Raw genomic sequence first — 26,838 nt, forward strand, 5'->3', positions numbered from 1 at the left:
AGCCTCTCAGGAGACAGCTATATTAGGCTCCTGTCAGCAAGTATTTCTTGGCATCCACAATAGTGTCTGGGTTTGGTGCTTGTTTATGGAATGTATCCTCTGTTCCACACTTTGTAACTCCTTCCATGGGTATTTTGTTCCCCCTTTCAAGAAGGATCAAAGTATATACACTTTGGTCTTCCTTCTTCTTGAGTTTCATGTGGCTTGTCAATTGTATCTTGGCTATTCCAAGCTTCTGGGCTGATATATACTTATCAGTGAGCACATATCATGTGCATTCTTTTGTGATTGGTTTACCTCACTCAGGATGATATCCTCTATTGCTGGTGGGATTTCAAGCTGGTACAATTACTCTGGAAATCAGTTTGGCAGTTCCTTAGAAATTTGGACATAATACTACTTGAGGACCCAGCAATACCACCCCTGGACATATACCCAGAAAATGCTCTAACATGTAATAATGATGCATATTCCACTGTGTTCATTAGAAAAGAGGTCTTTTTTTATAATAGCCAGAAGCTAGAAAGAACCCAGGTGTCCCTCAGCAGAGGAATAGATACAGAAAATGTGATACATTTATACAATGGAGTACTACTGAGCTATTAAAAACAACAAATTTATGAAATTCTTAGGCAAATGGATGGATCTGGAGGAAATCATCCTGAGTGAGGGAGAAGTCTTAACAAGACACCTAAAACTTGCAGCATTCAACAAACTTTGGCTATTATTTAAGAAACACTGTAGATATGTGCATACTTTTGGTTGTTTTGTCTTTTGTATCTCACTAATTCCATGCACTGATATTTCCTAAGGACTTCTTATGGTTCAGCACCTGGTAGCTTAGATAATCATTTGCAATTATAACTAGAAATAGTTTTAGATATAAAGTCATTTGAAGCTATGATTGTACATTAGCAAACACGCTATTGACAAGTATACTATTATTTAGAACCTTCTATATAATTTCTGTTAATGTAATAATAATATAATACTGATTATATCTCATTTCAGAGTGCTTTTTGAACATCAAAGAAGGGTGTTAATATTTAAATCAAATAAAATTTACAATCAAAATCTCACCAGTAATCTTATATAGGAGATTAAATTGCTATGAAACTGGCTCATCTAATGCTATTGCTTTAATTTGTTTTTCATATTTTATACTTAGTGATCAATGAAATGTGAGAGAAGTAAATTTCCCCTTAACAATAGTATTGGGTACATAAAATTATTGATGAATACTTAAATTATGCATTAATCTTCAGTAACATCACAGAGGAGGTGACATCTTATGAACTCATATGTTTTTAGTACACATGATAATTAGGCTTTCTTAATTCCTAATGGTATTTTAGCCAAACAGTAATTCTTGTTCCAGCTCCTTTCCCTGAACACCACGAAGGACCATTTGAAATATGATATAATTTTAATTAGAAAAATGTATCACTATGACATCTAATTTCTAAGGACATGAGATGACAGTGTAGTGCACATATAGTTGTCCAGCCACAGATTCTGCAAGAGGGCAGTGTTATCAGGGGCAAAGTTCACTGCTATTCTTCCCTTCCCTTCCTTCTTATGATGTAGAAACCATACAGCTACGGGTATATAAAACACAATGTTATTACCCCTTCTGTATTACTTGGAAAGACAAAAGAAACAGTTATCAGATATAGCATCAAATTTAATAATATTTTATAGACATGTGGTGATCTGAGCTTATAATACAGTTATATGTGAACAAACTGATTTACACAAACATTTGCAGTGTTTCTTTTCTTTCCATTAACCAATGAGAATGTGCACATGCAGTGGTACATGCTTCCTTAAAATTATTTTTGTACTCCTTTCTCTCTAATGTCTTATCAAATCACATTTTAGAAAGAGCACATGAATAATGGTATGACAAAGCACTTCTCATATTTATTCAATTATTTAAATTCTCTGGGAATCAAGTTCAACAGTATCAAGGGATAGGTAATCTTCAGAGTCGTTGGCATTGCATCCTATAATTCTGTACATTTTCCAATAAGTATATGGAGCTCTTTATTTTTATTTATTCCAATTTATTCACTTTATTTAAAAGGAAGTCTACTCATTGATTCATACTTTTTTTTTTTTTGACAGGGTTTTTCTGTGCAGCCCTAGCTGTCCTGGAACTTACTCTGTAGACCAGGCTGGCCTCAAACTCAGAAATCCCCCTGCCTCTTCCTTCCAAGTGCTAGGATAAAAGGAGTGCACCACCGTTGCCTGGCAGATTTGTAGATTTTTTCATCATAATTATTTTCAGTGAAAAACATGTGAACTCAAAATAACATGGTGTTTATCTTAAATATTATACAAAAATGAATCAATTTTATATTGTGCCCCTAGAATTTGCATGATTTAGGAATGGATACAGAAAATGTGATATATTTACACAATGGAGTACTACTCAGCTATTAAAAACAATGAATTCATGAAATTCTTAGGTAAATGGGTGGAATTAGAAAATATCATCTTGAGCAAGGTAACCCAGTCACAAAAGAACATACATGATATGCACTCACTGATAAGTGGATATTAGCCAAAAGCTCAGAATAACCAAGATAGAAATTCACAGACCACACCAAGTTCAAGTGTGGAGCAGAGACTGAAGGAAAGGCCACCCAGGGACTGCTGTACCTGCCCTCCCCCCCCCCCGCCCCCGAGCTCCCAGGAACTAAATCACCTTCTAAAGAGTACACATGGTGGGACCCATGGCTCCAGCTGCATATGTAGCAGATGATGGCCTTGTCGGACATCCATGGGAGGAGAGGCCCTTGGTCCTGTGAAGGGTCGATGCCCCAGTATAGGGGAATACCAAGGCAGGGAGGCTGGAGTGAGTGGGTGGTGTAGGGGAAGGAAGGATGAGATAGGGGGGTTCCTGAGGGGAAACGGGATAACATTAGCAATGTAAATAAATAAAATATCCAATAAAAAAGAATGCACACTAAAAAAATTAGTAATTTAAAAGTCTCTTACGGCTTTTATCAAAAGTGACTTCCTTAGATACCATTCCATTTTAAAAGTGAATTAAGTGAAGTGATTATCAAACCCAATGGTTCTGGAGAGATGGTTAGGTGAGTAAAGTAAGTGCTTTGCAGGTACAAGATCATTAGTTGAATGCATGTACAGCCAGAAGCAGTGGCACACATCTGCAATCCCAGTGCTTCTGTGACCAAGTGGGAGTGGGGGGTAGGAGAATCCCTGGAAGCTAACAATGACCAAGCAGTCAATAAGCTACATCACAGACAATAAGGCATAAGACTAGATCTGACCCTGAGGGTGTCCTCTAACTTTCACACACCAGGGCACATACAAACAGGCATGTGCACTCTCTCTCTCTCGCACGCACGCACGCACACACACACACACATACACACACACACACACACACAAACACACACAGAGAGAGAGAGAGAGAGAGAGAGAGAGAGAGAGAGAGAGAGAGAGAGAGAGAGAGAGAGAGGAAGGGACAGAGAGAGAGAGAAAGGGAGAGAGAGAGAAAGGGAGGAAGAGAGAAGGAAAGAAGAGGGGATGGGAAGGGAGGAAAGGAAGGAAGGAGGAAGACAAAGGAGAGGGAGACAAGAAAGACAGGAAATACAGGCAGAGCAGAGACACAATGACACAGTGACAGGAAGACACAGAGACAGAGTCAGGGAGACTATAAATAAACCAGTAGAAGAGTTTATCTTTAAATCCTTCTACATAGATATATACCAGGAAGCAAAATTTACTACACTAGTGACAGAAGACAGGAATAAGGAACTCATATTTTATTTAAAATACAGGATATAAAGTATCTAGGCATGTCCTCTTATATATATTAAAGGGGGTCTATTCTTTATCAAAATAGACTAAGATATTAATTTAGTTAGTGTAATGGTATCTATTTTAAAAACTAAGCCAGCGAAAGGGTTGTTTTTGTGGCTAGTGTATTAATTAATCTGATTAAGAGTAACATTTTACTGTCTGCTTTAAAAAGACTAAACTTGATTTGCAGTGACTAGCAAATATAGTAAGCTCACAGATATATATTCAAGTTTGCAATTTTTGCTTCATTTCAACCATGTCCAAATCATTTACCACTAAACTAAAAGATGTCATGTTAGACTTATATGTCACATCTTCTCAGGGAATACAATATACTCACCCAACGTTGAATTATTATGTATTTTGTACTTTATAGTGCTAAAATGAAGCAAATACTCTGTTTAGGAATCAATTCCTTTAAAAATAATACCAAGTAATTTTAGTTCACAATACATAATCAGGCCAATAAAGTCAAAAGAAACATTCTATACACACAACCCTGATCTTCCTTGAGTCTTTTGACTTCCCAGTTAATGTGAAAAATGAGCTAGCTCTTGTCAACATAAAAAAAAATAGAAGTTCTGCCAGTGAATGTAGTATCAGTACTTCACGAATAATTCTATGTATCCCCACCTTACCTGTTTGAAATTCATGTCAGTTACAAATTACACTGCTTTAGGGAAGTGGCCATAGTAGGTCCTGTTCTCAGTCCTGGCACCTCCCCATGTATAAAAGCTTGCATGTATTTACAGTACCAGGAGTGAATTACCTACTATTGAACAGGCCATAATTACAGTGTTTGGTTACCTCTCTATGACCTCCTTATTCTCAGACTTTTTATAGCACGGTAGTAAAAGGAATATCAGGAGCTTTGATATCAGGATGCGCGTTTCTGTTTTATGAATTATTGTTTGTCATGTAGGTATTAGTTAAACCTGTAGTTTAGAGAGGGGGTCTCATAATGACGAACCAAGCTAATATTTGTAAACTATTTCTAATGAATAATGTTGATTAATTATTGATGTTATTATTGATACGGTTCTCAATAGGGTCCATATCTTAGGCTCTATTCTTTATTCCTAACTGTTCAGCTTATAGATTTCTTAGAATAACTTTGTAGATGAAGTTAAAATCAATTAAATATTAGAATTTTCTCAAATTACTTCTCATAATTCACATAGTTAAAATTGTTTCAAATAAACTACATTAGAAAAAAATGATATGAAGTCTAAAGTATTTTGATTATAAAAATAATAAGACTCATGCCTTTTATAATGAAAATCTCATTAGATTATCATCATGTATATGTTTTTATCTAAAATATTTACAGTAAACATGAAACAATGAAGTTAAGAGAATGAGATAAGTGTCAAGATATATTCTTTCTTCTGTCAACAGCCACTATAATATTCTAAAACTGATATTTTAAAATCAAGCTCAAGTTTCTATTCTTTGCTTGCAGAGTAGATTGAAAATCAAAATTGCTGACTTGGGAATCAACATTTTATTCCATTGAAACCTTTACTTGACATCACAAAGACAAATGAAGCTGAGCAAATAGGTGTGGTTTTAGAAGGCAATAAAGTTAACAGATTTTCCCTTACATTTTCAATAAACATGATACGTATGGTTACTATAATGCCACAAGTCAAGCAAAATGACTCAACTTACAAGGAAATTAAATAATTTGTAGCATAAAGAAAAGAAGCATTTCAGAGCTGGTGTAAAACATCCATCGTTGTCTTTACTTGGAGTAATGCTGAAGAGAAGAAAGATGCTCTCTTTGCAATCACTGGCCCCTCAATATTCCCATTTAACTGGTGTAAATTAAGAACATATTTTAAAGGAGATTCTTAAAAGGAGGAATTATTTTCCCTATTTGAACTATCTGTTCACTTATTTGCTTATGATTAAATGAATCACTTAAATTGTATTAGAAAAATAATAACTAAAGTTTCTTGGTTTATAACATTCATAACTTAGAAAACATTGGGCTTATATATTTTCTTTTCTTTTTCTTTTATTCAATTTTTATTGGATATTTTCTTTTTTATTAGATATTTTCTTTATTTACATTTCAAATGCTATCCTGAAAGTTCCCTATACCCTCCCCCTGCCCTGCTCCCCTACCCAACCACTCCCAATTCTTGGCCCTGGCATTACCCTGTACTGGGGCATATAAAGTTTGCAGTACCAAGGGGCCTCTCTTCCCAGTGATGGCCGACTAGGCCATCTTCTGCTACAAATGCATCTAGAGACAGGAACCCTGGGGGTACTGATTAGTTCATATTGTTGTTCCACCTATAGGGTTGCAGACCTCTTCAGCTCCTTGGGTACTTTCTCTAGCTCCTCCATTGGGGGCCCTGGGTTCCATCCAATAGCTGACTGTGAGCATCGACTTCTGTACTTGCCAGGCACTGGCATAGTCTCACAAGAGACAGCTATATCAGGGTCCTTTCAGCAAAATCTTGCTGGCATATGCAATAGTGTCTGCGTTTGGTTGCTCATTATGGGATGGATCCCAGGGTGGGGCAGTCTCTGGATGGTCCATCCTTTTGTCTTAGCTCCAAACTTTGTCTCTGTAACTCCTTCCATGTGTATTTTGTTCCCTATTCTAAGGAGGAATGATGTATCTTCATATCTGGACAAGAAGCTGCTTCTCTCTAATCATGATTATCATTAAGTAAATAGGGGGTGAAGAAAGGGAACTCTCTACAGACACTTGGACGGCTTGGTAACACAGTGTCCTAGGCTCATTTCTGTTATAATGATAAAATACCCCCAAAAAGCATCTAGACAAAGAAAAGACTTATGTGTCTTATGACACTAAGTTATAGTGCATCATTTCAGGGAGGAAAAGGAAGAAAATCAAGCATCTACTCACATCTTTAGCCCAGAAACAAAAGAGAATAAGTGAATTCTTGCTTGATTGTTCACAGCTAGTTTTCTTTTACCTTATTTGGATCAGAACCCCCTCCCTTCTCCATAATACCACAGGGAGCTGGACAATCTTATATCAAGTAAAACAAAGGCAACCTCTCACTGAGAAGCTCAGGCAGCCAATCAGCTTTTAATTCACTTTCCTTAAGAGTCTTCCCCTCAAGTTGAACAATTATTGGTTGGCTATGCCCCCAGTTTCTGCTCCCTACCTAGTGCCTGCATTTCTAAGAGGAAAACTCATAGCTCTGAGTGCCTCCAAAAAGAAACTGGAGAAAACACACACTAGCACCTTGACAACACATCTAAAAGCTCTAGAACAAAAGGAAGCAAATTCACCAAAGAGGAGTAGACAGCAAGGAATAATCAAAATCAGGGGCAAAATCAACCAAGTGGAAACAAGAAGAACTATTCAAAGAATCAACCAAAGGAGGAGCTGGGTCTTTGAATAAATCAACAAGATAGATAAACCCTTAGCCAGACTCACTAGAGGGCACAGGGACAACATCCTAATTAACACAATCAGGAATGAAAAGAGAGACATAACAACAGATCCTGAAGAAATCCAAAAACACCATCAGATCCTTTGACAAAAGGCTATACTCAACAAAACTGGAAAGCCTGGTTGAAATGAACAAATTTCTAGACAGATACCAGGTACCAAAGTTAAATCAGGATCAGGTTAATGATCTAAACAGTCTATATCCCCTAAAGAAATAGAAGCAGCCATTAATAGTCTCCCAACAACAACAACAACAAAAAGCCAGGACCAGATGGGGTTAGTGCAGAGTAACTATTTCACAAAATAGAAACAGAAGGTACTCTACCCAATTCATTCTATGAAGCCACAATTACTCTGATACCTAAAACACAGAAAGACCCAACAAAGATAGAGAACTTCAGACCAATTTCCCTTATGAATATCGATGCAAAAATACTCAAGAAAATTCTCGCTAACCGAATCCAAGAACACATCAAAACAATCATCCAAGCTGACCAAGTAGGTTTCATTCCAGGGATGCAGGAATGGTTTAATATACGGAAATCCATCAACGTAATCCACTATATAAACAAACTCAAAGACAAAAATCACATGATGATCTCATTAGATGTGGAGAAAGCATTTGACAAAATCCAACATATATATTCATGATAAAAGTCTTGGAAAGATCAGGAATTCAAGGCCTATACCTAAACATGATAAAAGCAATCTACAGAAAACCAGTAGCCAACATCAAAGTAAATGGTGAGAAGCTGGAAGCAATCCCACTAAAATCAGGGACTAGACAAGGCTGCCCACTTTCTCTATACCTATTCAACATAGTATTTGAAGTCCTAGCCAGAGCAACTAGACAACAAAAGGAGATCAAGGGGATACAAATTGGAAAGGAAGAAGTCAAAATATCACTTTTTACAGATGGTATGATAGTATATATAAATGACACTAAAAATTCCACCAGAGAACTCCTAAACCTGATAAACAACTTCAGCCCAGTATCTGGATATAAATTTAACTCAAACAAGTCAATGGCCTTTCTCTACACAAAGGATAAACAGGATGAGAAAGAAATTAGGGAAACAACACCCTTCTCAATATTTACAAATAATATAAAATACTTTGGGGTGACTCTAACTAAGGAAGTGAAAGATCTGTATGATAAGAACTTCAAGTCTCTGAAGAAAGAAATTGAAGAAGATCTCAGAGGATGGAAAGATCTCCCATGCTCATGGATTGGCAGGATCAATACAGTAAAAATGGCTATCTTGCCAAAAGCAATCTACAGATTCAATGCAATCCCCATCAAAATTCTAACTCAATTCTTCAACGAATTAGAAAGGGCAATTTGCAAATTCATCTGGCATAACAAAAAACCGAGGATAGCAAAATCTCTTCTCAATGATAAAAGAACCTCTGGGGGAATCACCATGCCTGACCTAAAGCTTTACTACAGAGCAATTGTGATAAAAACTGCATGGTACTGGTATAGCAACAGACAAGTAGACCAATGGAATAGAACTGAAGACCCATAAATGAACCCACACACCTATGGTCACTTGATCTTTGAGAAGGGAGCTAAAACCATGCAGTGGAAAAAAGACAGCATTTTCAACAAATGCTGCTGGCACAACTGGTGGTTATCATGTAGAAGAATGTGACTTGATCCATTCCTATCTCCTTGTACTAAGGTCAAATCTAAGTGGATCAAGGAACTTCACATAAAACCAGAGACACTGAAACTTATAGAAGAGAAAGTGGGGAAAAGCCTTGAAGATATTGGTACAGGGGAAAAATTCTTGAATAGAACAGCAATGGCTTGTGCTGTAAGATAAAGAATAGTCAAATGGGATCTGATAAAATTGCAAAGCTTCTGTAAGGCAAAAGACACCGTCAATAAGACAAAAAGGTCACCATCAGATTGGGAAAGGATCTTTACCTATCCTAAATCAGATAGGGGACTAATATCCGATATATATAAAGAACTCAAGAAGGTGGACTCCAGAAAATCAAATAACCCCATTAAAAAATGGGGCTCAGAACTGAACAAAGAATTCTCACCTGAGGAATACCGAATGGCAGAGAAGCACCTGAAAAAATGTTCAGCATCCTTAATCATCAGGGAAATGCAAATCAAAGCAACCCTGAGATTCTACCTCACACCAGTCAGAATGGCTAAGATAAAAATTCAGTTGACAGCAGATGCTGACAAGGATGTGGAGAAAGAGGAACACTTTTCCATTGTTGGTGGGATTGTAAGCTTGTACAACCACTCTGGAAATCAGTCTGGTGGTTCCTCAGAATATTGGACATAGTACTACCGGAGGATCTCGCAATACCTCTCCTGGGCATATATCCAGAAGATGTTCCAACCGGTAAGAAGGACACATGCTCCACTATGTTCATAGCAGCCTTATTTATAATAGCCAGAGCTGGAAAGAACCCAGATGTCCCTCAACAGAGTAATGGATACCGAAAATGTGGTACATCTACACAATGGAGTACTATTCAGCTATTAAAAAGAATGAATTTATGAAATTCCTAGGCAAATGGATGGACCTGGAGGGCATCATTCTGAGTGAGGTAACCTAATCACAAAATAACTCACATGATATGTACTCACTGATAAGTGGATTTTAGCCCAGAAACTTAGAATACCCAAGATACAAAATACAATCTGCAAAGCACATGAAACTCAAGAGGAACAAAGACCAAAATGTGGACACTTTGCCCCTTCTTAGAATTGGGAACAAAACACCCATGGAAGGAGTTACAGAGACAAAGTTTGGAGCTGAGACGGAAAGGATGGACCATCTAGAGACTGCCATACTCGGGGATCCATCCCAATATCAGCCTTCAAACGCTGACACCATTGCATATATAGCAAGATTTTGCTGAAAGGACCCAGATATCGCTGTCTCTTGTGAGGTATGCCGGGGCCTAGCAAACACAGAAGTAGATCCTCACAGTTAGCTATTGGATGGATCACAGGGCCCCCAATGGAGGAGCTAGAGAAAGTACCCAAGGTGCTAAAGGTGTCTGCAACCCTATAGGTGGAACAACAATATGAACTAATCAGTACCCCACCCCCGAGATTGTGTTGCTAGCTGCATATGTATCAGAAGATGGCCTAGTCAGCCATCATTGGAAAGAGAGGCCCATCAGTCTTGCAAACTTTATATGCCTCAGTACAGGGGAACGCCAGGGCCAAGAAGTGGGAGCGAGTGAGTAGGATTGTTGGGGAGGGGTAGAGTATGGGGGACTTTTGGGATAGCATTGGAAATATAAATGAAGAAAATACCTAATTAAAATAAACAAACAAACAAAAGAAAAGAACGTTTGAACTGGAGGATTTATATCCAAATAAATTCCTTTAACTGGAAAAGCTAGAGAAAGAGCATTCCCAACTGCATGGTAATCTCTTAAGGCATCTAATAGACAATATACAACTCTTGGTATTTGAAACTTTAGCCAAACCTTCAATAACACAAAATATGTGGTATATAAAGCAAAGTTGTTCATAAAAATGCAGACCAGATTATTAAAACATACCACAGATACAATCAAGAGAGGTGAAAAGTTAAAATAAATAAATTAATTAATAAATAATTTAAACATTTTAATAACTGCATTATATAAATATTTTATCTCGATATATGTATTTTCATTACATGGGTACCTGCCACATGAGACAGAAGACTACATTGAATCCTTAAGAATTAGAGTTATGGATATTTATGGACCATCATGTGTGTGCTGGGAACTAAATTCAGGTACTCTGAAACAAACAAACAAACAAACAAACAAACACCAAAAAACAGTCCATTCTTAATTCCTCAGCCATCTCTCTAACACACACACACACACACAATGTTAATTACATCTTTTAAAATTATGTGACAGCTTAGAGTTATCACAGTGCTTAGGGAAGCTGAGGCCACTGAGACTTAGGAAGTAGAATCACTTGCCTCAGAAAAGGACTTGACTGAAGGAGTCAGACCTGGAGCAATTCTCTCATCATCCCAGTTATCCTGTTTGTCATTACTTGTTTATTACCTTGGCTTAAATAAAGCATGTTACTCCTGAGGAACTACACTGAGTAACACTATTGACATGTACTCCACATGACTTAAGTAACTATAATTACATAAATTATAATCAATTTCGTCAGGTGTACTAGCCTTAATTCAATTGTTATATATGGCAACTGACTACTTCATTGTACAGGACAATGTAAATATATCTTCCTCATAGAAATTCCCATATGGAAGAGAATGCAGCATATGAAACTGAAGGCTCCTTGCATGGCAGATACACTTGACTGCAGAAATCATATTAATCAAGATTTGGAAAAGCACTTCCCTATTCTTATACACTACAGCCAAAAGGTAAATATTTGACAAAAACAAAATATTTACCACAAGTAGACAGGTATATAGAGATAACTTAGAATATCTCATATTTAGCACAGTGTTTTGAATATACAAATAGAATAAATCAAATTAATGACTATTTGAATTGACCTAACTTTTGAAAAGAATCTTGAAACTTTTCCAGTAATATTGAATCAATTAATATGCTTGCCGATAATGGTTCACAAGCTAATAACATTTACGGAAAAATTATCTACAGTTCAGTTGAAGTGACAATAGAATGAGTTCATAGAGTTCTTACATTTAAATCAAATCAGTACCTGCATTACTGACATTCTGTACATTTGCTTGTATTTTCTTGCCAACTTACCATTAATCATATAAACAAACATTATACAAACATCTTAGCAATAATTCTTTCTGATACATACCCTTTAAGACTTGAAGATTGATCTGTTTTTATTTACAAGGAATTTAGTATTTCTTTAATTGTGAGTTTGGAGAAACTGTCTTAAATAATTCTTGGAAATAATAGAACACAAAGAAACAGATTTGGAGATTGTAGAACATGGTGCACTGTACAGTTATAGGACGGTAGGCTGGATTTCCACAGATACAATCAAATTTCCAGACAAATGTTTGTCAGGTCACCATCATGGGACAGCATGTAAAGTAGGAGCAAAAGGCACAATGGGGGTGTTTCATACTGAATAAAAACCTCAGTAACAATGTATACTATACATATGCTCAGTAAAGTCGAAGACCTTTTTCTAAGTTCTTGTAGCTCAGAGAAAGGTTTGGAATCTGTCTAGTGTGGCCTGCCTTCTGTAATTAAACCTGAGACATTTATAACAAAGACATGGATGTGATTGTATTCAGCCTTTGTTCTTTCCAATGATAGAGATGGGTTATTTCTAAACAGTATTTATAAACTTTGGCTGGAAAACCAGAGGTCTTCACCCCAGCACTGCTATTCTTTCCTTGGTGTCTGGAAGGAGACATGGTAAATTTGTCACTTCTCCATAGTTCAGGTCTTCAAAAGGTACAAAATTATTATTATTCTGCTATTATTCTGAGGTAAAGGAGGAGGTGTGAGCATTCTGATATAAACAGCAATTTCTCTGTTTTAGAATCTCAGTGCCTTAGTGAGAAGTAGGCAACCCTTTTACTGCTCCTAGGATCCTGAGGACCAAAGTTTCCTTTAGTAGAAGTACCCTAAACAAGCATACTAGCTCATTAAATGAGTTTTAGCAAAGGTCTAACTTATATGTCCTTTTTCTTGTCTTGTAAATTCTATGCCTTCTCTTATGAAAAGAAGCATACAGATATTGTTTTACTGAAATAAAACTCAACCTTAAAAAAAATCTATGTATTGTATAGTCGTGAGAGGCCATCATAACATTAAATGTCCCAAAGGTATTCTGAAAGACACTTCAAGTATTTAATAAGATTGACTTCAAACAGTGCATTTTATACAGGATCCCTGAGCATGAAAGAGGTTATGAGCACTCTGATTTATAGTTAATATATTTACTTTTGTTTATGGTTATGCCGACACGTAAGTCTGTGTACCATGTTACGCAAGGTCCACAGAGACCAGAAAAAGTTGTCATATTCCCTGGATCTGGAGTTGCAGAGTGTTTTAGTTTGTAACTGGGCTACTTGGGATAAAATTGAGGTACTTTGAAAGAATAATAAGTATGTTTCACTAGTGAGCTATCTCTGATGCCCCACACCCAAGCACACCATTTTATTAGGCATTACTAAAAGACTATAGACCAGAAGAAGTTATGAGTGCATTCTGTGGAAAACCTATCTAGTACACCCCCCAATCCCCCCTCCCGTAGCCCCTGCCAAAATTCATTTCATTGTGGTCACTACGCTTCCTAATTAATGGTAAAGATGATAGAAGTTTTTATTTCCCTCATGCCATTCCTTACATTCAGTTACCAGTTGTCTAAACCTTTGGGTTTGGAGAGAACGAGGGTGACAAAAGAATGACAGTTACAACTCTTTGATTCCATAATTAACTTCTAGTCTTTAAATATATTACTATTTTCTCTCCAATATAAATAGAACATTATGCTTTTTCCTTCTAGTCAATTCACACTGTCTGACATGACAAGCAAACAGTATTTTATAAGAGCATTGATTGAAGTATCGTTTCTACAAATTACAGACTCTTCACAAGAAACTGCCACTCTTCTGACTGATTCTCTGCTTCACAGGATGTTCACTACAAATTTGACTTGATATGATCACTTCCAAGGAGTCTATCCTTTAGCTGAGAGAATTGTTGAGATATTCTTTCCCCAAATATCAGAATATTCTGAGTAGGTGTCCTAATGTCAATGTGAGGTGTGCCTTTGACAAGCATTCTATTCAGTCACGGTTCCTAAAGTGGCCAGGTTGACCCCACTTCAACAGCTCTATGCCCTTTCACAGAACAGTTGAAGGATGCTCCACAAGTCTAGTGTCAGAAAAAGAACAAGAATGAGTATGTCTTTTGTCTAGGTCAAGACAAATGTCAGGGCCCATGAAGGGCAAATGTGGTGATGGGATTTAAAAGGAAGGGCTGGGGCAATGTGCCTGTGCATAAGGAACAGGGTATTAAGCTAGTGCTGAGAGGTAGACAGTGCCTGTTTAGAGAGCAGAGGAAGCAAAGCCTAGAGCTTCTCTCTGCAGTAGACAATAAAGAGTTCTAAGGAGTATCAAAAGAGACTATGAACATGGAAGTAGTTTTTTGCCTAAACGAGTCACATTCAGCTTCCAGCAGTTGAACTGGAATCCTTCTGAATATGAAGGAATAGGCAGAGGAGTTCAGGAAATGACTTGAAACAAAGGAAATAAAAGACAGAAATAGCAGAAATAGTATCAGGGAACTCAGGAAACTATGGTTTTCTACCGTCTATGTGAAAGGTGCTGTAGTTGACAGTTCTCTGCTTTCTTCCTTTATTGCCTGCAAGGAGACTGTGGCATAACACAGTATTCACAATTCTCATGATAAAGACTCAGTTTCTGAGATTGTCAGGCTGTGCTGAACAGATAAGCATTAAACGGAGAATTCTGACTCCACATCCTTGCTCCTTGACATTCTTTGAGTAAGCACAGGTAGTCTTCTTGTTTTGATACCAGTGATTTATGTGAGCACTGCTGAATAATGTAGGAGGTCTGAGGATGTTAAATACTAGAAGATAGATATTGTGTTAGTTTAACATACTACTTTAATTAGTGTCCCATGTGCATTTCAGTTATCAATGGTAATTCTCACAATTTCTGGATTAAATTTTACATCATTGAGGTGTAAAGTTATGTCTAACTCCACTATGCAGTTCAGTGTTATGCTACTAGAATCCACAAAATATAATATGTTCATTATATTATTGTTGAGCATTTCCAAAAATACTGGCACATAACATTTATTTTATATATTTTATTTCTTTACATCTCAAATAAATATCTAATTATGATAATCCAGTAGAAAACTGCACAAATGATTATATTATTAATAAAATAGTGACTCTAGGAAAAAAACTTGAGGATATTGATTTGAAATATAAATTATTGCCATATATGATCTGCAATTTAAAATACTCAAAAAGAGATATTTAATAAGCATATTGATATATGCATTGCAATTATGCATAGCTTATTATAAATAGAAATTATAAAAGAGAATTTCATAATGAAAATGCATGCAAATTTAGGTATTATTCAATGATTCCTGTCTATATAAATTGTAATATATATGTAAAATCAAATTGTCAACTATAATATAGATTAAATTTGTAATTATATATTGTTGTAATTATGTGTCATAAATTCAATCTCCTTTTTGACACAAGTTAAGTTACTAACTATACATGTAGACAATTATAAATTTTAGATACAACATTACAGTTTGACATGAATTTGCATACACATGGTTCGTACAAGAAGGAGCTGGCGGGACATCAGCTCTGGGAATGACTAGTAAAGACAACAGCCCTGTCCTAATGAACTTAGTACAAATGTTCTGTCCTCCTGGGTTAAAGCCTATACTCTCTTAAATAGAAGTGACATTTCCAAAGACTTTTAGAGAAGTTGACCCATTCATGATTGTGTACCCTGTATTTTTGCCCTAAACAGGAAAGAATGTGCTATGTTAACAGGGTATCCAGACAATGCTGGGATTTGCCTAGTCTATTCTTGGCCTCCCCTCCACTCTAGTTCTGCTACTACCAACCAACCACAGAGATGTGATTGGCAGCAGTTAAACACATTTTTCTGTTTAACCATGGTGGGGGAATATATATATATTATATTATATATATTATATATATATATAATGAAATATAATCATTTTAATTATATTTCATGATTTGGCAAAATCAAAAGGACCACTGGCTTGGTTTTGTTTCCTGATGTTGTGTTAAAATTCCATTATGAAAGCAACTTGGGGGAAGGGATTTATCTGAGCTGAAAACTGCAAGTTATAAGCCATCATAGTAGTGAAATCACAGTACCAGGGGCTTGAGAAAAATGACCATACTATATCTAAGGTAAGATCAAGAAAACAATCAACTAATATACATGTATGTTAGTGCTTAGCCTGCTGTCTCAATTTGTATTCAATCTATGGCTCATCTCATAATGGAGCTGCCCATATTCAGGGTGGGTATTTCCACCTAAATTGACACAACTAGGAAAAAATATCACACTCATAACTTCCAGCTCACCCTATTGAAACAATTCCTCATCAAGGTTCCCTTTCTATGGTGTATTATATCAATGGAACAGCTTTTAGTGAATACCAGTCCAAGAGATATGCTTTTAAAAAAATTTTTAGTAGATATTGTCTTCATTTACATTTAAAATGCTATAGTTTATATATACTCAAACAGCAGCTAATCACTACAATTTCATTGACAGTCTTCCCATATCCAAACATCTACTTTGCACATAATAAGAGAACTTGCTGGAAGAAAATGCAATTTTCTCAACATATTTTTTACTAATATCAACATAGTGAATAATATTTTATAAGATATACATACTATAAACACACACAAAAGCATTTAAATTTTATGTGTGTGTATGTTTCTTTGTATATATACATATACACATGTGAGAATCGTATATGGAGTTTAAGAAGCCAATCTCAGCCTTCCCCATTTAATTTTGAAACTGTCTCCTATAGGTTTGGAGCTATCCATTTCAGCTAGATTATCTACCCTGTGAAGGTCAGGGATCTGCATGTCTATCTCTCAGCATTTAGATGACAAACATACATCACCATTCTCTGAATTTTACATGGATTCTGGAGAGTCACAGCAGTTCCTCTTACAGCAAGCCATTTACAGACTAAGCCATATTTCCAATGTCAAGTGTGGAAGTCTTTATCCCAAAATTTTTTATGCCATGCATCTACTTCTTTCTCCCCAAACCACTATGATGTTATTTCTGTTACAAATGCTTAAACAAAAATTTAAGATTAATAAAATATAGTATGTGGTAAGAGGATATAGAATAGACATGGTGGGTTGACAGATTAGGGGACAGATTAGAAGAAGGGACAGGAGGTACCAGGTTGGGTGGGGGTCTGGGACAGAGGAAGAGAGGACTGAGAGAGAACTGAATTGGGGGGGGCATCACTGTGACAGCCTAGAAATCTAAGGCAATGGAAAGCCCCAGGAATGTATTAGGTGACCCTAGCTAAGACCTATAACAATAGAGGATATGGAACCTGACCTGGCCGTTTCGCATAACCATGGAAGACTTTCAATAGAGTGATTGGGACATGAACCCAGCCACAAAACCTTTGACCTACAATGTATCCTGCCTACAAAATGTGCAGGGATAAAGATGGAGAAGAAATAGAGGGAATGGCCAACTGATGACTGGACAAGCTTGAGACACTTGCTATGAGAGGGAGCCCACCCCTGATATGTTAATAATATCTTACTATACTTGCAGACAGGAGCCTATCATAATCTTCATCAGAGATGCTTCACCTAACAACTGATATAAATATATACAGAGACTCATAGCCAAGCATTAGGCAGAGCTTGTGGAATCCTACAAAAAAGGAGGAGGAATGAAGGTGCCATAGGGGTCCAGGATACCACAAGAACACCTACAGAATCAAATAATTCGGGCCCATGGGGCCCACAGAGATTGAACAACCAACCAATGACCATGCATGTGACTGATGTAGGCCCTCTGAACATATGTAACAGTTCTGTAGCTTGGTCTTCATGTGAGATTCCTAATAGTAGGGGCAAGGGTTGTCTCTGACTGTTGCCTGCCTTTGGTAGCATTTCCTCAAACTGGGGTGCCTTGTCTAGCCTCAATAGGATAAGATGTGCCTAGTCCTACTGCAATGTGATATGCCATGGCTGATTTATATCCATAGAAGGCCTCCTTTTATCTGATGAAAAAGGTTGGTGAAGTGGATGGAATAGTGGGTGAAGGTATGTTGAGGGTATATGGCTGGAAAGAGAACTGCCATTAGGAGGTAAAATAAATAAATACATTCATTAATTAAAGAAATTAAAATTCTCTATAAACTCTCACAATCTTTGCAAATGTTTGCATGCAATAATGTTGTTACTAGATAAAATGAAACAATATTTATCATAGCATATTCCTCATGTCTAAAGTGATTACTTTTTTTTTTCTTTTTATACATACGTTCTCTTATAGCCAACGCTGGCTACTAACTTAACTTGCTGAATATTTTAGAATAAACTTGAGTTTCTAACACTCTTTCCCAGCTTAGTTCCATGGGTGTGACCTAAGAGAATATGTCGATATATCTAACTTTATTGAGGAACTGGAGCCAACACGAGCTTCTTGCATATAAGACAGGTATTCTGTGAACTGGATACATGTCCAGCCCTCTTGTATATTTAATCCACTTTTGAATCCTGGAGCTCACTGTGTTTTTAGACTCTGAACCCAAACTGGAGTATAATTGCCAATGTGCGATGAAAAGAATACTGTTTCTGTCTAACTCCTTCTCTTTCTTCCATAATATGATAGATGAACGAAAATTACTTTTGTTAAAGAAGTGTGAAAAGGTTAACTAGATATTGTGCTATTGCACTTTGGAAACTACACTTTAATTCTTCTTGACAGTGGATTCAAAGTCTCCATAATTAGAATCATGTATAGGTCTATAAATGCACATTGGTAACCACCCCTGCCCACAATTAGGTGCTATTCAGATCATTTAAGATGCAGTCTGTGATTTGCAGTTAAACATCTAATACATTAGTCAAATATCTCATGGTAGGCTAGCATACTTGTTTTTAAATAATGTTAATTATTCTTATGAGACTATAATTAGGGCAAAACTCATAGTTCTGTACAAAATCTAATTTTAAAAGTTATAAATTCTTTTGTAGCTCAATAGAAAACAATATAAAACCAATACATTTTCAAAAGCATCAACCCACCTTACCTAGATGGAATTGTGATCTGTAATATTTACTTCTTATTCTAGGCAGATCAAATAAAGTATTTAGCTTTCCAAAATAGAACAAACTTTCCCCAAACTCTTTTTTTATATCCATAATTAGATGTCTTCAGTTTCTCAGAAATTATCATACATAAATGCAACTGATTTCTGCATAGGTCATAACTCTACAAATTGTAGTCATCATTATAAAACATGTGACTGCACAAATATTTTGACATTAATGTCAGCCTCATACTAAGTCAAATACTTGAAAAGTGTCTACAATGCCAAGAATTTTCACCATATATTTTATCACATAGTTCTTTCAGTCACACTTTAGAGCATGCAATATTTTAGAGTAATGCTAAATTCTAAATAAACACAGGTATTCTAAATAATCAATTCTTAATATTAAAAAATTAACCATTTCTACAAATGACAAGAAATACCATAGTACTATTTGAGTGATAGTGTTTTATGTCAGTGTAACAAAAATTAATCAGTTGCATGAATCATAATTAATACTGCAATTAATTCAGTTGCTAAAACATACTTAAATGGGACATAATTTTATTTAAAGCCTTTGGTTATTATTTTAGACGTACTAATCTTAAATATGGAAATGAATATGAAGAAAAATTTAAAGATTTTTTTTATATATAGAGAAAAATAATTTAATGAGCTAATTGTACCCGAAACAGGAGAGAAGCCCAGAGGGTCAGGATAATGAATGGAAATATGTAGCCTCTGGATGTGGGAGGTAGAGAAACCCTCTAGAAATAACCAGAGATCTGGGAGGTGAGAGACTCTTCTGACCCAGAATTGTCCCTCTGTAAAGGAACTACAGGGACAAAAAAAAAAAAAAAAAAAAATGGAGAAGAAACTGAAGGGAAGGCCGTCCAGTGATTGGCTCAATTTGGGATCCATCTCATGGGAGCGATGCGGACCAAGGCCTGACACTATTACTGACACTATAATGTGCTAACAGACAGGAGCCTAGCATGGCTGTCCTCTGAGAGGCCTTACCATCAGCTGATTAGGACAGGCGCAGATACTTATACCCAACTATTGGACTGAAGTAGGGGACCTCTGTGGTTGAATAAGGGGAAGGATTGAAGAAGCAAAAGTGGAGGGGAGCTCTCATTGGAAGTGCAGCATTGTCAATCATTGAGGAATGCTGGGAGCTTCCAGAGACGGAGCCACCAACCAGGGAGCATACACAGGCTGGTCTGAAGCCCCTGACACACATATAGCAGAGCAACGCCTGGTCTCGCCTCAGTGGGAGGAGATATGTCTAATCCTCCAGAGACTTGAGGCACCAGGGAAGGAGGATGCAGGGGTGGGGGAGGGGGAAGTAGAGGGAGAAGGGGAGCACCCTCTCAGAGGCAAGGTGGGGAGGGATGGGATGAGGGACTGTGGGAGGGAGTCTGGGAAAGGGGGGACAATGGCTGGAATGTAAATAAATAAAAATAATTTTAAAAATAAGAAGATTCTAATATCATAATAACATCAAAAAGGATTGTATTACTTTATTTCCTAACATAAATATAGAAAATTCATGGAAGAAGCACAATGCTTTCTAAGTAAAGTTGTAAGTTTTAGTTGTATTGTCTTCTTTTAGATTTATAATTCGAGTCATTCAGCTCCCTTTTCCTAACCAGCTTATTTTCAAAAAATTTTTCTCCTCTCATTACTTTTAAGAAAGTCGTGATTAGGTTTGAAAAGACATTCGTTTGGTAGAAAAAATATCCTAGAAAAAAATTGAAGTAATAGTGTTGGTATAGGAATTGATACATTTTCAACATAATCATTTATTATCATTCCATCAACCCAACAACAACTGTTCTGAACACACTATCATTATGTCACATGACATTGTCATTATTCCTTTCTGTACCCCAAATTTCCATATTTTATGTCACATGTCTGGATGTTTATACAATTAAAAGTCCCATCTTTAAACCTATACGCTACATATATTGTGAATAATAAAAATTATCTCAGTAAGTTAACAATGTCAATTGTATTCTTGGCAAACTATTTATTTTTTCAAGGTGCATAAATTTTACTGAGTGGACCCCAAGTAGGCATAAATCACTGAATAGATTATGTAACACTTGTATATGTGTTATTGATTTCATGTAAATTATAACATAAGCTATTGAATTGCAACAGTAGCTTTGAATATTTTATTGGCACATTTTAACTATAGATATATTCAGTAAAATTCATGATTATGTAAAAAGTATTCTATCAGAATCTGTATGAACTATAACAAACATGAAGTGGAAAATATCATTGTAAAGTTTGCTATATAAATGATAACTCTAGTTTGTTAGCATTGTGTGTCTGTAGCAATGAAAAAAAATACCATGGATGACACCAAAATATCCATAGAATTGGTGACGGTGCTTGGTGAGGTACTAAATGGGGGAAATTCAAACTGAATAAATTAGACTGTTCTCTTAAACTCAGGTGACCCTGTAAAAATCTAAGGATTAGTCGAACTAGATGGAATAGCTTGAGCATTACTAAGCTCTATCAGGCATGAGCACTGTGGTGTTATCGCAGGCATTTGATGATCTGGTCCACCCAGCTGCAACCACCAAACAGAATTCTTAAGCCTGCTTTCTATCTCTGTTTTCAGTCACTGAGCATTTTCTTAGAGTGTACTTCTGTTCAGCTGAGATATAATATTCTGCTATCTTTTACACAGCACTTGTAATATCTGTAAATAAAAGTGAAGGTAGCACAGAGACACCTTTCTCATGAAACGAGCATGCAGTTAAATGTTGCAGACCCTTCCATGCATGCACACTTGTGGACATTTATATCATCATACACTAGTTTTCATATTTTCCTTACCGGTCAGGTTCTTTAATCCAAGTTCTTGGAGTCCAAAGTTGCCATCTTTCCTGTAGTTTAAGAATATCGCTAAGGCATAGCGATCTTCATATAGTTTTGTCCCACGAATAATGCGTAAATTCTCCAGAGGCAAGTAACGAAACTGGTTGAGGGCCACCAGGACGTAGCCTGTGACTTCTCGGATAGACTGGGAAAACATAAACAAACGTCTGTCTCAGAGATAATGAAATTAACTTGACAGGTTGTAACACAGTCTTTCAAATAAATATGAATTGACTCTAATTTTCAGCTCTTCATTTAATATACTAATTTCCTCATGATATTCATATTCATATTGGATTAATAGAGGATCACAAAGGGTTAGAATTTAATTTGAATATGTTGTATTTCTTTTTAAATGTCATGAATGTGGCTATGCTAAAATAATGGATTTCATTTTATGAGACATTTCTCACACCTGAGATGAGAATACAGTTAAAGGAATCAAGGTATCATTCATTGATAAGCTACAATGATGTGACATCAAACCACCAGTCAATTGACAGATGAGAATGCAACTGGTAAGTGTTCCAAAGTAGAACCAGTCTACATTGGCTATAGACTCTGGGACACAGTTTAAATTGTTCTATGAATGTTTATTACTATACAATTACATTGGAACTGTAGTTTTCCTAATCTTCCTGAGATCAAGGGGTGTTGGAGTAAGAACATAAGAACAAAGAGAAAGGAGCAGTGAAAGACTACAGCATTGAAGAGATGGATCGCTCTGGTTAGCATAGCACATCTTGAAATCATACTTGGTCCATTGGGTCAAGCTCTAGAAATCTAGTATCCATTAACCACTCTTCCATTGTATGATAATTAACAAGTTCTTTAAAGGCACGTAAAAGTTACACGGTCTAAAAAGTAATAATTTTAAAGATGCACTTTAGCTGATATATGACCATTGTTAAATATTCTAGGCTATAATGAGCACTATGCAGTATTTGGAGACTTTGCTGTGTGATGAATCTTTTATCTAGATTATGTCATGGTGTCATCATTCCTCCTGCATACCTCCAATCCCATTCAGGAGTGATTCTTTGCATTAAAACTACAACTCCCCTTGTTTATTGCAGAAAGAGGCATACAATAATAGTGTTAGCAGAGAGAGTATAGATGAAGCAACTCAGGGTAAAAACAAGGGTATTCGTCAAGAAACAATTCTATGAATTATGTAGTGTTGATAGAGAGAAAACTCTTTTGAACTATTAGTTGACAAAGAGCAATAAGACAACTAAAGTAGATCAATGAGATAAAAATTGGAAAGGATAAAGCCAAAGTATCACTATTCACAAATGATAATACACACAAATGATCCCCAAAACTCTACCAGAGACCTCCTACAGCTGATAAACAGCTTCTCCAAGGTGGCTTGATAAAAAAAAATTTAACTAAAAAAAAAAATCACTAGTCTTCTTTAAACAATGATAAACAAGCCAAGAAATAAATCAAGGAAATACACGCTTTGCAATAGAAATGAATAATATAAAATGTATTGGTGTAATTCTAGCCAAGCAAATGAAAGACCTGTATGATAAGAACTTAGAGTCTTTGAAGAAAGAAATCAAAAGCCATATCAGAAGTTGGAAAGAACTCCATGCTCATGGATAGGTATGATTAATATAGGAAAAAAAATGGTCATCTTACCAAAAGCAACCTACAGATTCAATGCAATTCCCATCAAAATTTCCACAAAATTTTTTATAGACCTTGAGAGAATAATTCTCAACTTCATATGGAAAAACAAAGATAGCTAAAACAATGCCATACAATAAAAGATCTTCTGTGAATATCATCATCTCTAATTTCAACTTGTACTACTAAGCAATAGTAATAAAAATTACATGGTGTTGGTATAGAAACAGACAGGTTGGTCAACGGAATCCAACTGAAACTCCACAAATAAACTCACACAGCTTTAGACACTTGATTTTTGACAAAGAAGCCAAAACCATATAAGGGAAAAAGAAAACACCTTTAGTAAATGGTGCTGGTCTAACTGGATGTCTACATGTTGAAGAATGCAAATACGTCTATATGTATCACCCTGCACAAAACACAAGTTCTAGTGGATCAAAGACCCCCTCATAAGTCCTTATACATTAAATCCAGTAGATGAGAAAGTGGGAAATAGCTTTGAACATTGATATGAAAGCAACTTCCTGAACAGAACACCAACTGCTCATGCACAAATATCACGAGATAATAAATAGGACCTCGTGAAATCAAAAAGCTTCTATAAGGCAAAGGACACTGTCATTAAGAGAAAAGAGCATCCCATAGATTGGGAAAAAAACCTTTACTAGCACTACATCTAACACAGTACAAATATCTATAATATATAAAAAAAAAGTTAGATACCAACAAACCAAATATCCCATGTATGGTATGCTCTCACTAATAAGTTGATATTAGCTCAAAAAAAAAAAAGTACAGAAAGCCCAGGATATAATCCACAGAACTCAAGAAGGTTAACAAGCAGAAGGGCTCAAGTGAGGATGCTTCAACTTCATTTGAGAGGGAGAAAGAAAGCAATTAGAGGGTGCAGACAGAAGACTTGTATAACTCTCCTGTGAGAGGCTTTACCCACCAGATGACTGAAACAGATGCAGATTCCCTGAGCCAAACACTGGACTGAGGTTGAGGTCTGGGACCATTATGGAAAAGATGGGGGAAAGGATTGAATGCCTTGAAACAATAGGAACTCCATAGGAAGGCCACCAGAGTCAATTAACCCATACCACTAGGATTTTTCTGAGTCTGAGTCACGGACCAAAGAGCACACATAGACTGGAACGAGATTCCTAGCATATATGTAGCAGACCTAGAGTTCAGTCTCCATATGGGACTGGAGCTGGAGCAAGGACTGTCTCTAAAGCTGTTGCCTGTCTTTGGATCCTTCCTGTAACTGGGCGTCCTTGTCTGGCCTCAGTGAAACTGCAAAGTCTTGATATGCCCTGACTGTCTCAGAGGAGGAAGAGATTGGGGCAAGGTGAGAACGGGGCCCTGGAAAGAGGGAGTGGGCAGTGATCCGGATGTAAAGTGAATAAATAAATAAATTAATGAGAAAAAAGTTTTTTTTTTCCTAGAGCACTTAACAAAACAATCCATCTTATAAGCCTAGCAAACACAGAAGTGGATGCTCACAGTCAGCTATTGGATGGATCACAGGGCCCCCAATGGAGGAGCTAGAGAAAGTACCCAAGGAGCTAAAGAGATCTGCAACCCTATAGGTGGAACAACAATATGAACTAACCAGTACCCTAGAGCTCTTGACTCTAGCTGCGTATGTATCAGAAGATGGCCTAGTCGGCCATCAGTGGAAAGAGAGGCCCATTGGACTTGCAAACTTTATATGCCCCAGTACAGGGGAATGCCAGGACCAAAAAGTGGGAGTGGGTAGGTAAGGGAGTGGGGGGAGGGTATGGGGGACTTTTGGGATAGCACTGGAAATGTAAATGAGGAAAATACCTAATTAAAAAAAAAAGAATTATGTGAGATAATGCTCCACATCTAAAAGTTATACAAGGTACCTTGATTTTATGCTCTTATTTTTCTAGTATATATAATATAATCTTCCCAGATTTATTTATTTGTTTGTTTGTTTGTTTTGGTTTCTTTGTATAGCCCTGGCTGTCCTGGAACTCACTCTGTAGACCAGGCTGGCCTCGAATTCAGAAATCCCCCTGCCTCAGCCTCCCAAGAGCTGGGATTAAAGTAGCTCAACATGAAATTCTGTCACAGATACATATGTTGAGTGCCAACAAAATCTCAGGCAAAAGGATTTCCTAATGCTTCAAAAGCCTCCGTCCCGTGACTTAAGCTAATATTGGCCTATCTGTGTAATAGAGATCAACATCAAAGAGTATAGATTAAGTGTTGAACTATCTTATAATCACATCCACTCTTTCTTGTGCCAGTCCTTAGGCTATCAGAAAGAATCTCAGTAATATAACACCTTTATTGTTCTACAACTTTGTTATGAATCTCAATACAATTTTGCTATATACACATATATCAATGATTATATATAATATTATAGCTTTATATATTTGCTAATATAAGAGGTACAATAGAAAAGCATAACGGCTTGAGGTATGAGCTGGCCTGACAGGCAAATTTGCCTTAATTCTAGCCTTTGTCCTTACTAGTTATATAAATTGTTGAAGCTTTTAAGTCTCAAAAATCTTCAGTCTTTTCATCTCTGTAAAAATATACCTATTACAAAGCTATTATACACATTGCAAGATAGACAAAAGTTGTATAGCAAATTGTATTTAATAGATGTGAGCTATTATAAATATTACCACAGAAAATAGCCAGGCAAACAGATTGTCTCAGGACACTTAGTTGAAGATGAAGTGGTCATAATATCACAGCATAAGAAATAAACTCTCTATTGTTTTTAAACTCTCTATTATATAAGCTTCAGCATGCTTATATCTTACCTTTAAAGTCTACAACTTATTTCTCAAATTCAGAGATGCCTCCTACATTTTTCTGTATGCATATTTAAGCTCTTCCTACTGATCCTGGTGTTGAATAGACATTCTTTAATGTCCATTTAATAGAGTAGAATTCAAATTCAAAGTGTGAAATGCTTTTAAGTCCTTGTAGCTATTATTTTCCACAGAAAATGATTTTGTGAGCTTGCTGTTAATAAAAAACATTGAAAGATGAAACCATGGTTTGTACTTATGGACCACTGTAACAAACAGAAATCTCTACAAAGTTAGCCAAAGAGAAAAACTTTCATTATGTTTTTATCTGAAGAGGTTCAGGGTCAGAACTATTCCTTGTCTCATCAAATACAAAAGGTATGCGCACCTAGAGATGCACCATCACAACAT

General features: G+C 36.4%; 1 protein-coding gene across 5 annotated transcripts in view; it reads right to left on the reverse strand.

Annotated features, from left to right (window-relative positions):
• The window catches only part of Erbb4 (erb-b2 receptor tyrosine kinase 4), a 1,076,693-nt gene that overhangs the window by 506,666 nt on the left and 543,189 nt on the right, over positions 1-26,838 (reverse strand). For all 5 annotated transcript variants that reach the window (XM_006495692.4, XM_006495693.4, NM_010154.2 and 2 more), the window contains exon 3: positions 21,947-22,133. In XM_006495692.4, coding sequence (XP_006495755.1) covers positions 21,947-22,133 — 187 coding nt within the window. The remainder of the gene's footprint in view (positions 1-21,946; positions 22,134-26,838) is intronic.

Source organism: Mus musculus, chromosome 1, assembly GCF_000001635.26.
Source record: "Mus musculus strain C57BL/6J chromosome 1, GRCm38.p6 C57BL/6J".
NCBI classification, from domain to species: Eukaryota; Metazoa; Chordata; class Mammalia; order Rodentia; family Muridae; genus Mus; species Mus musculus.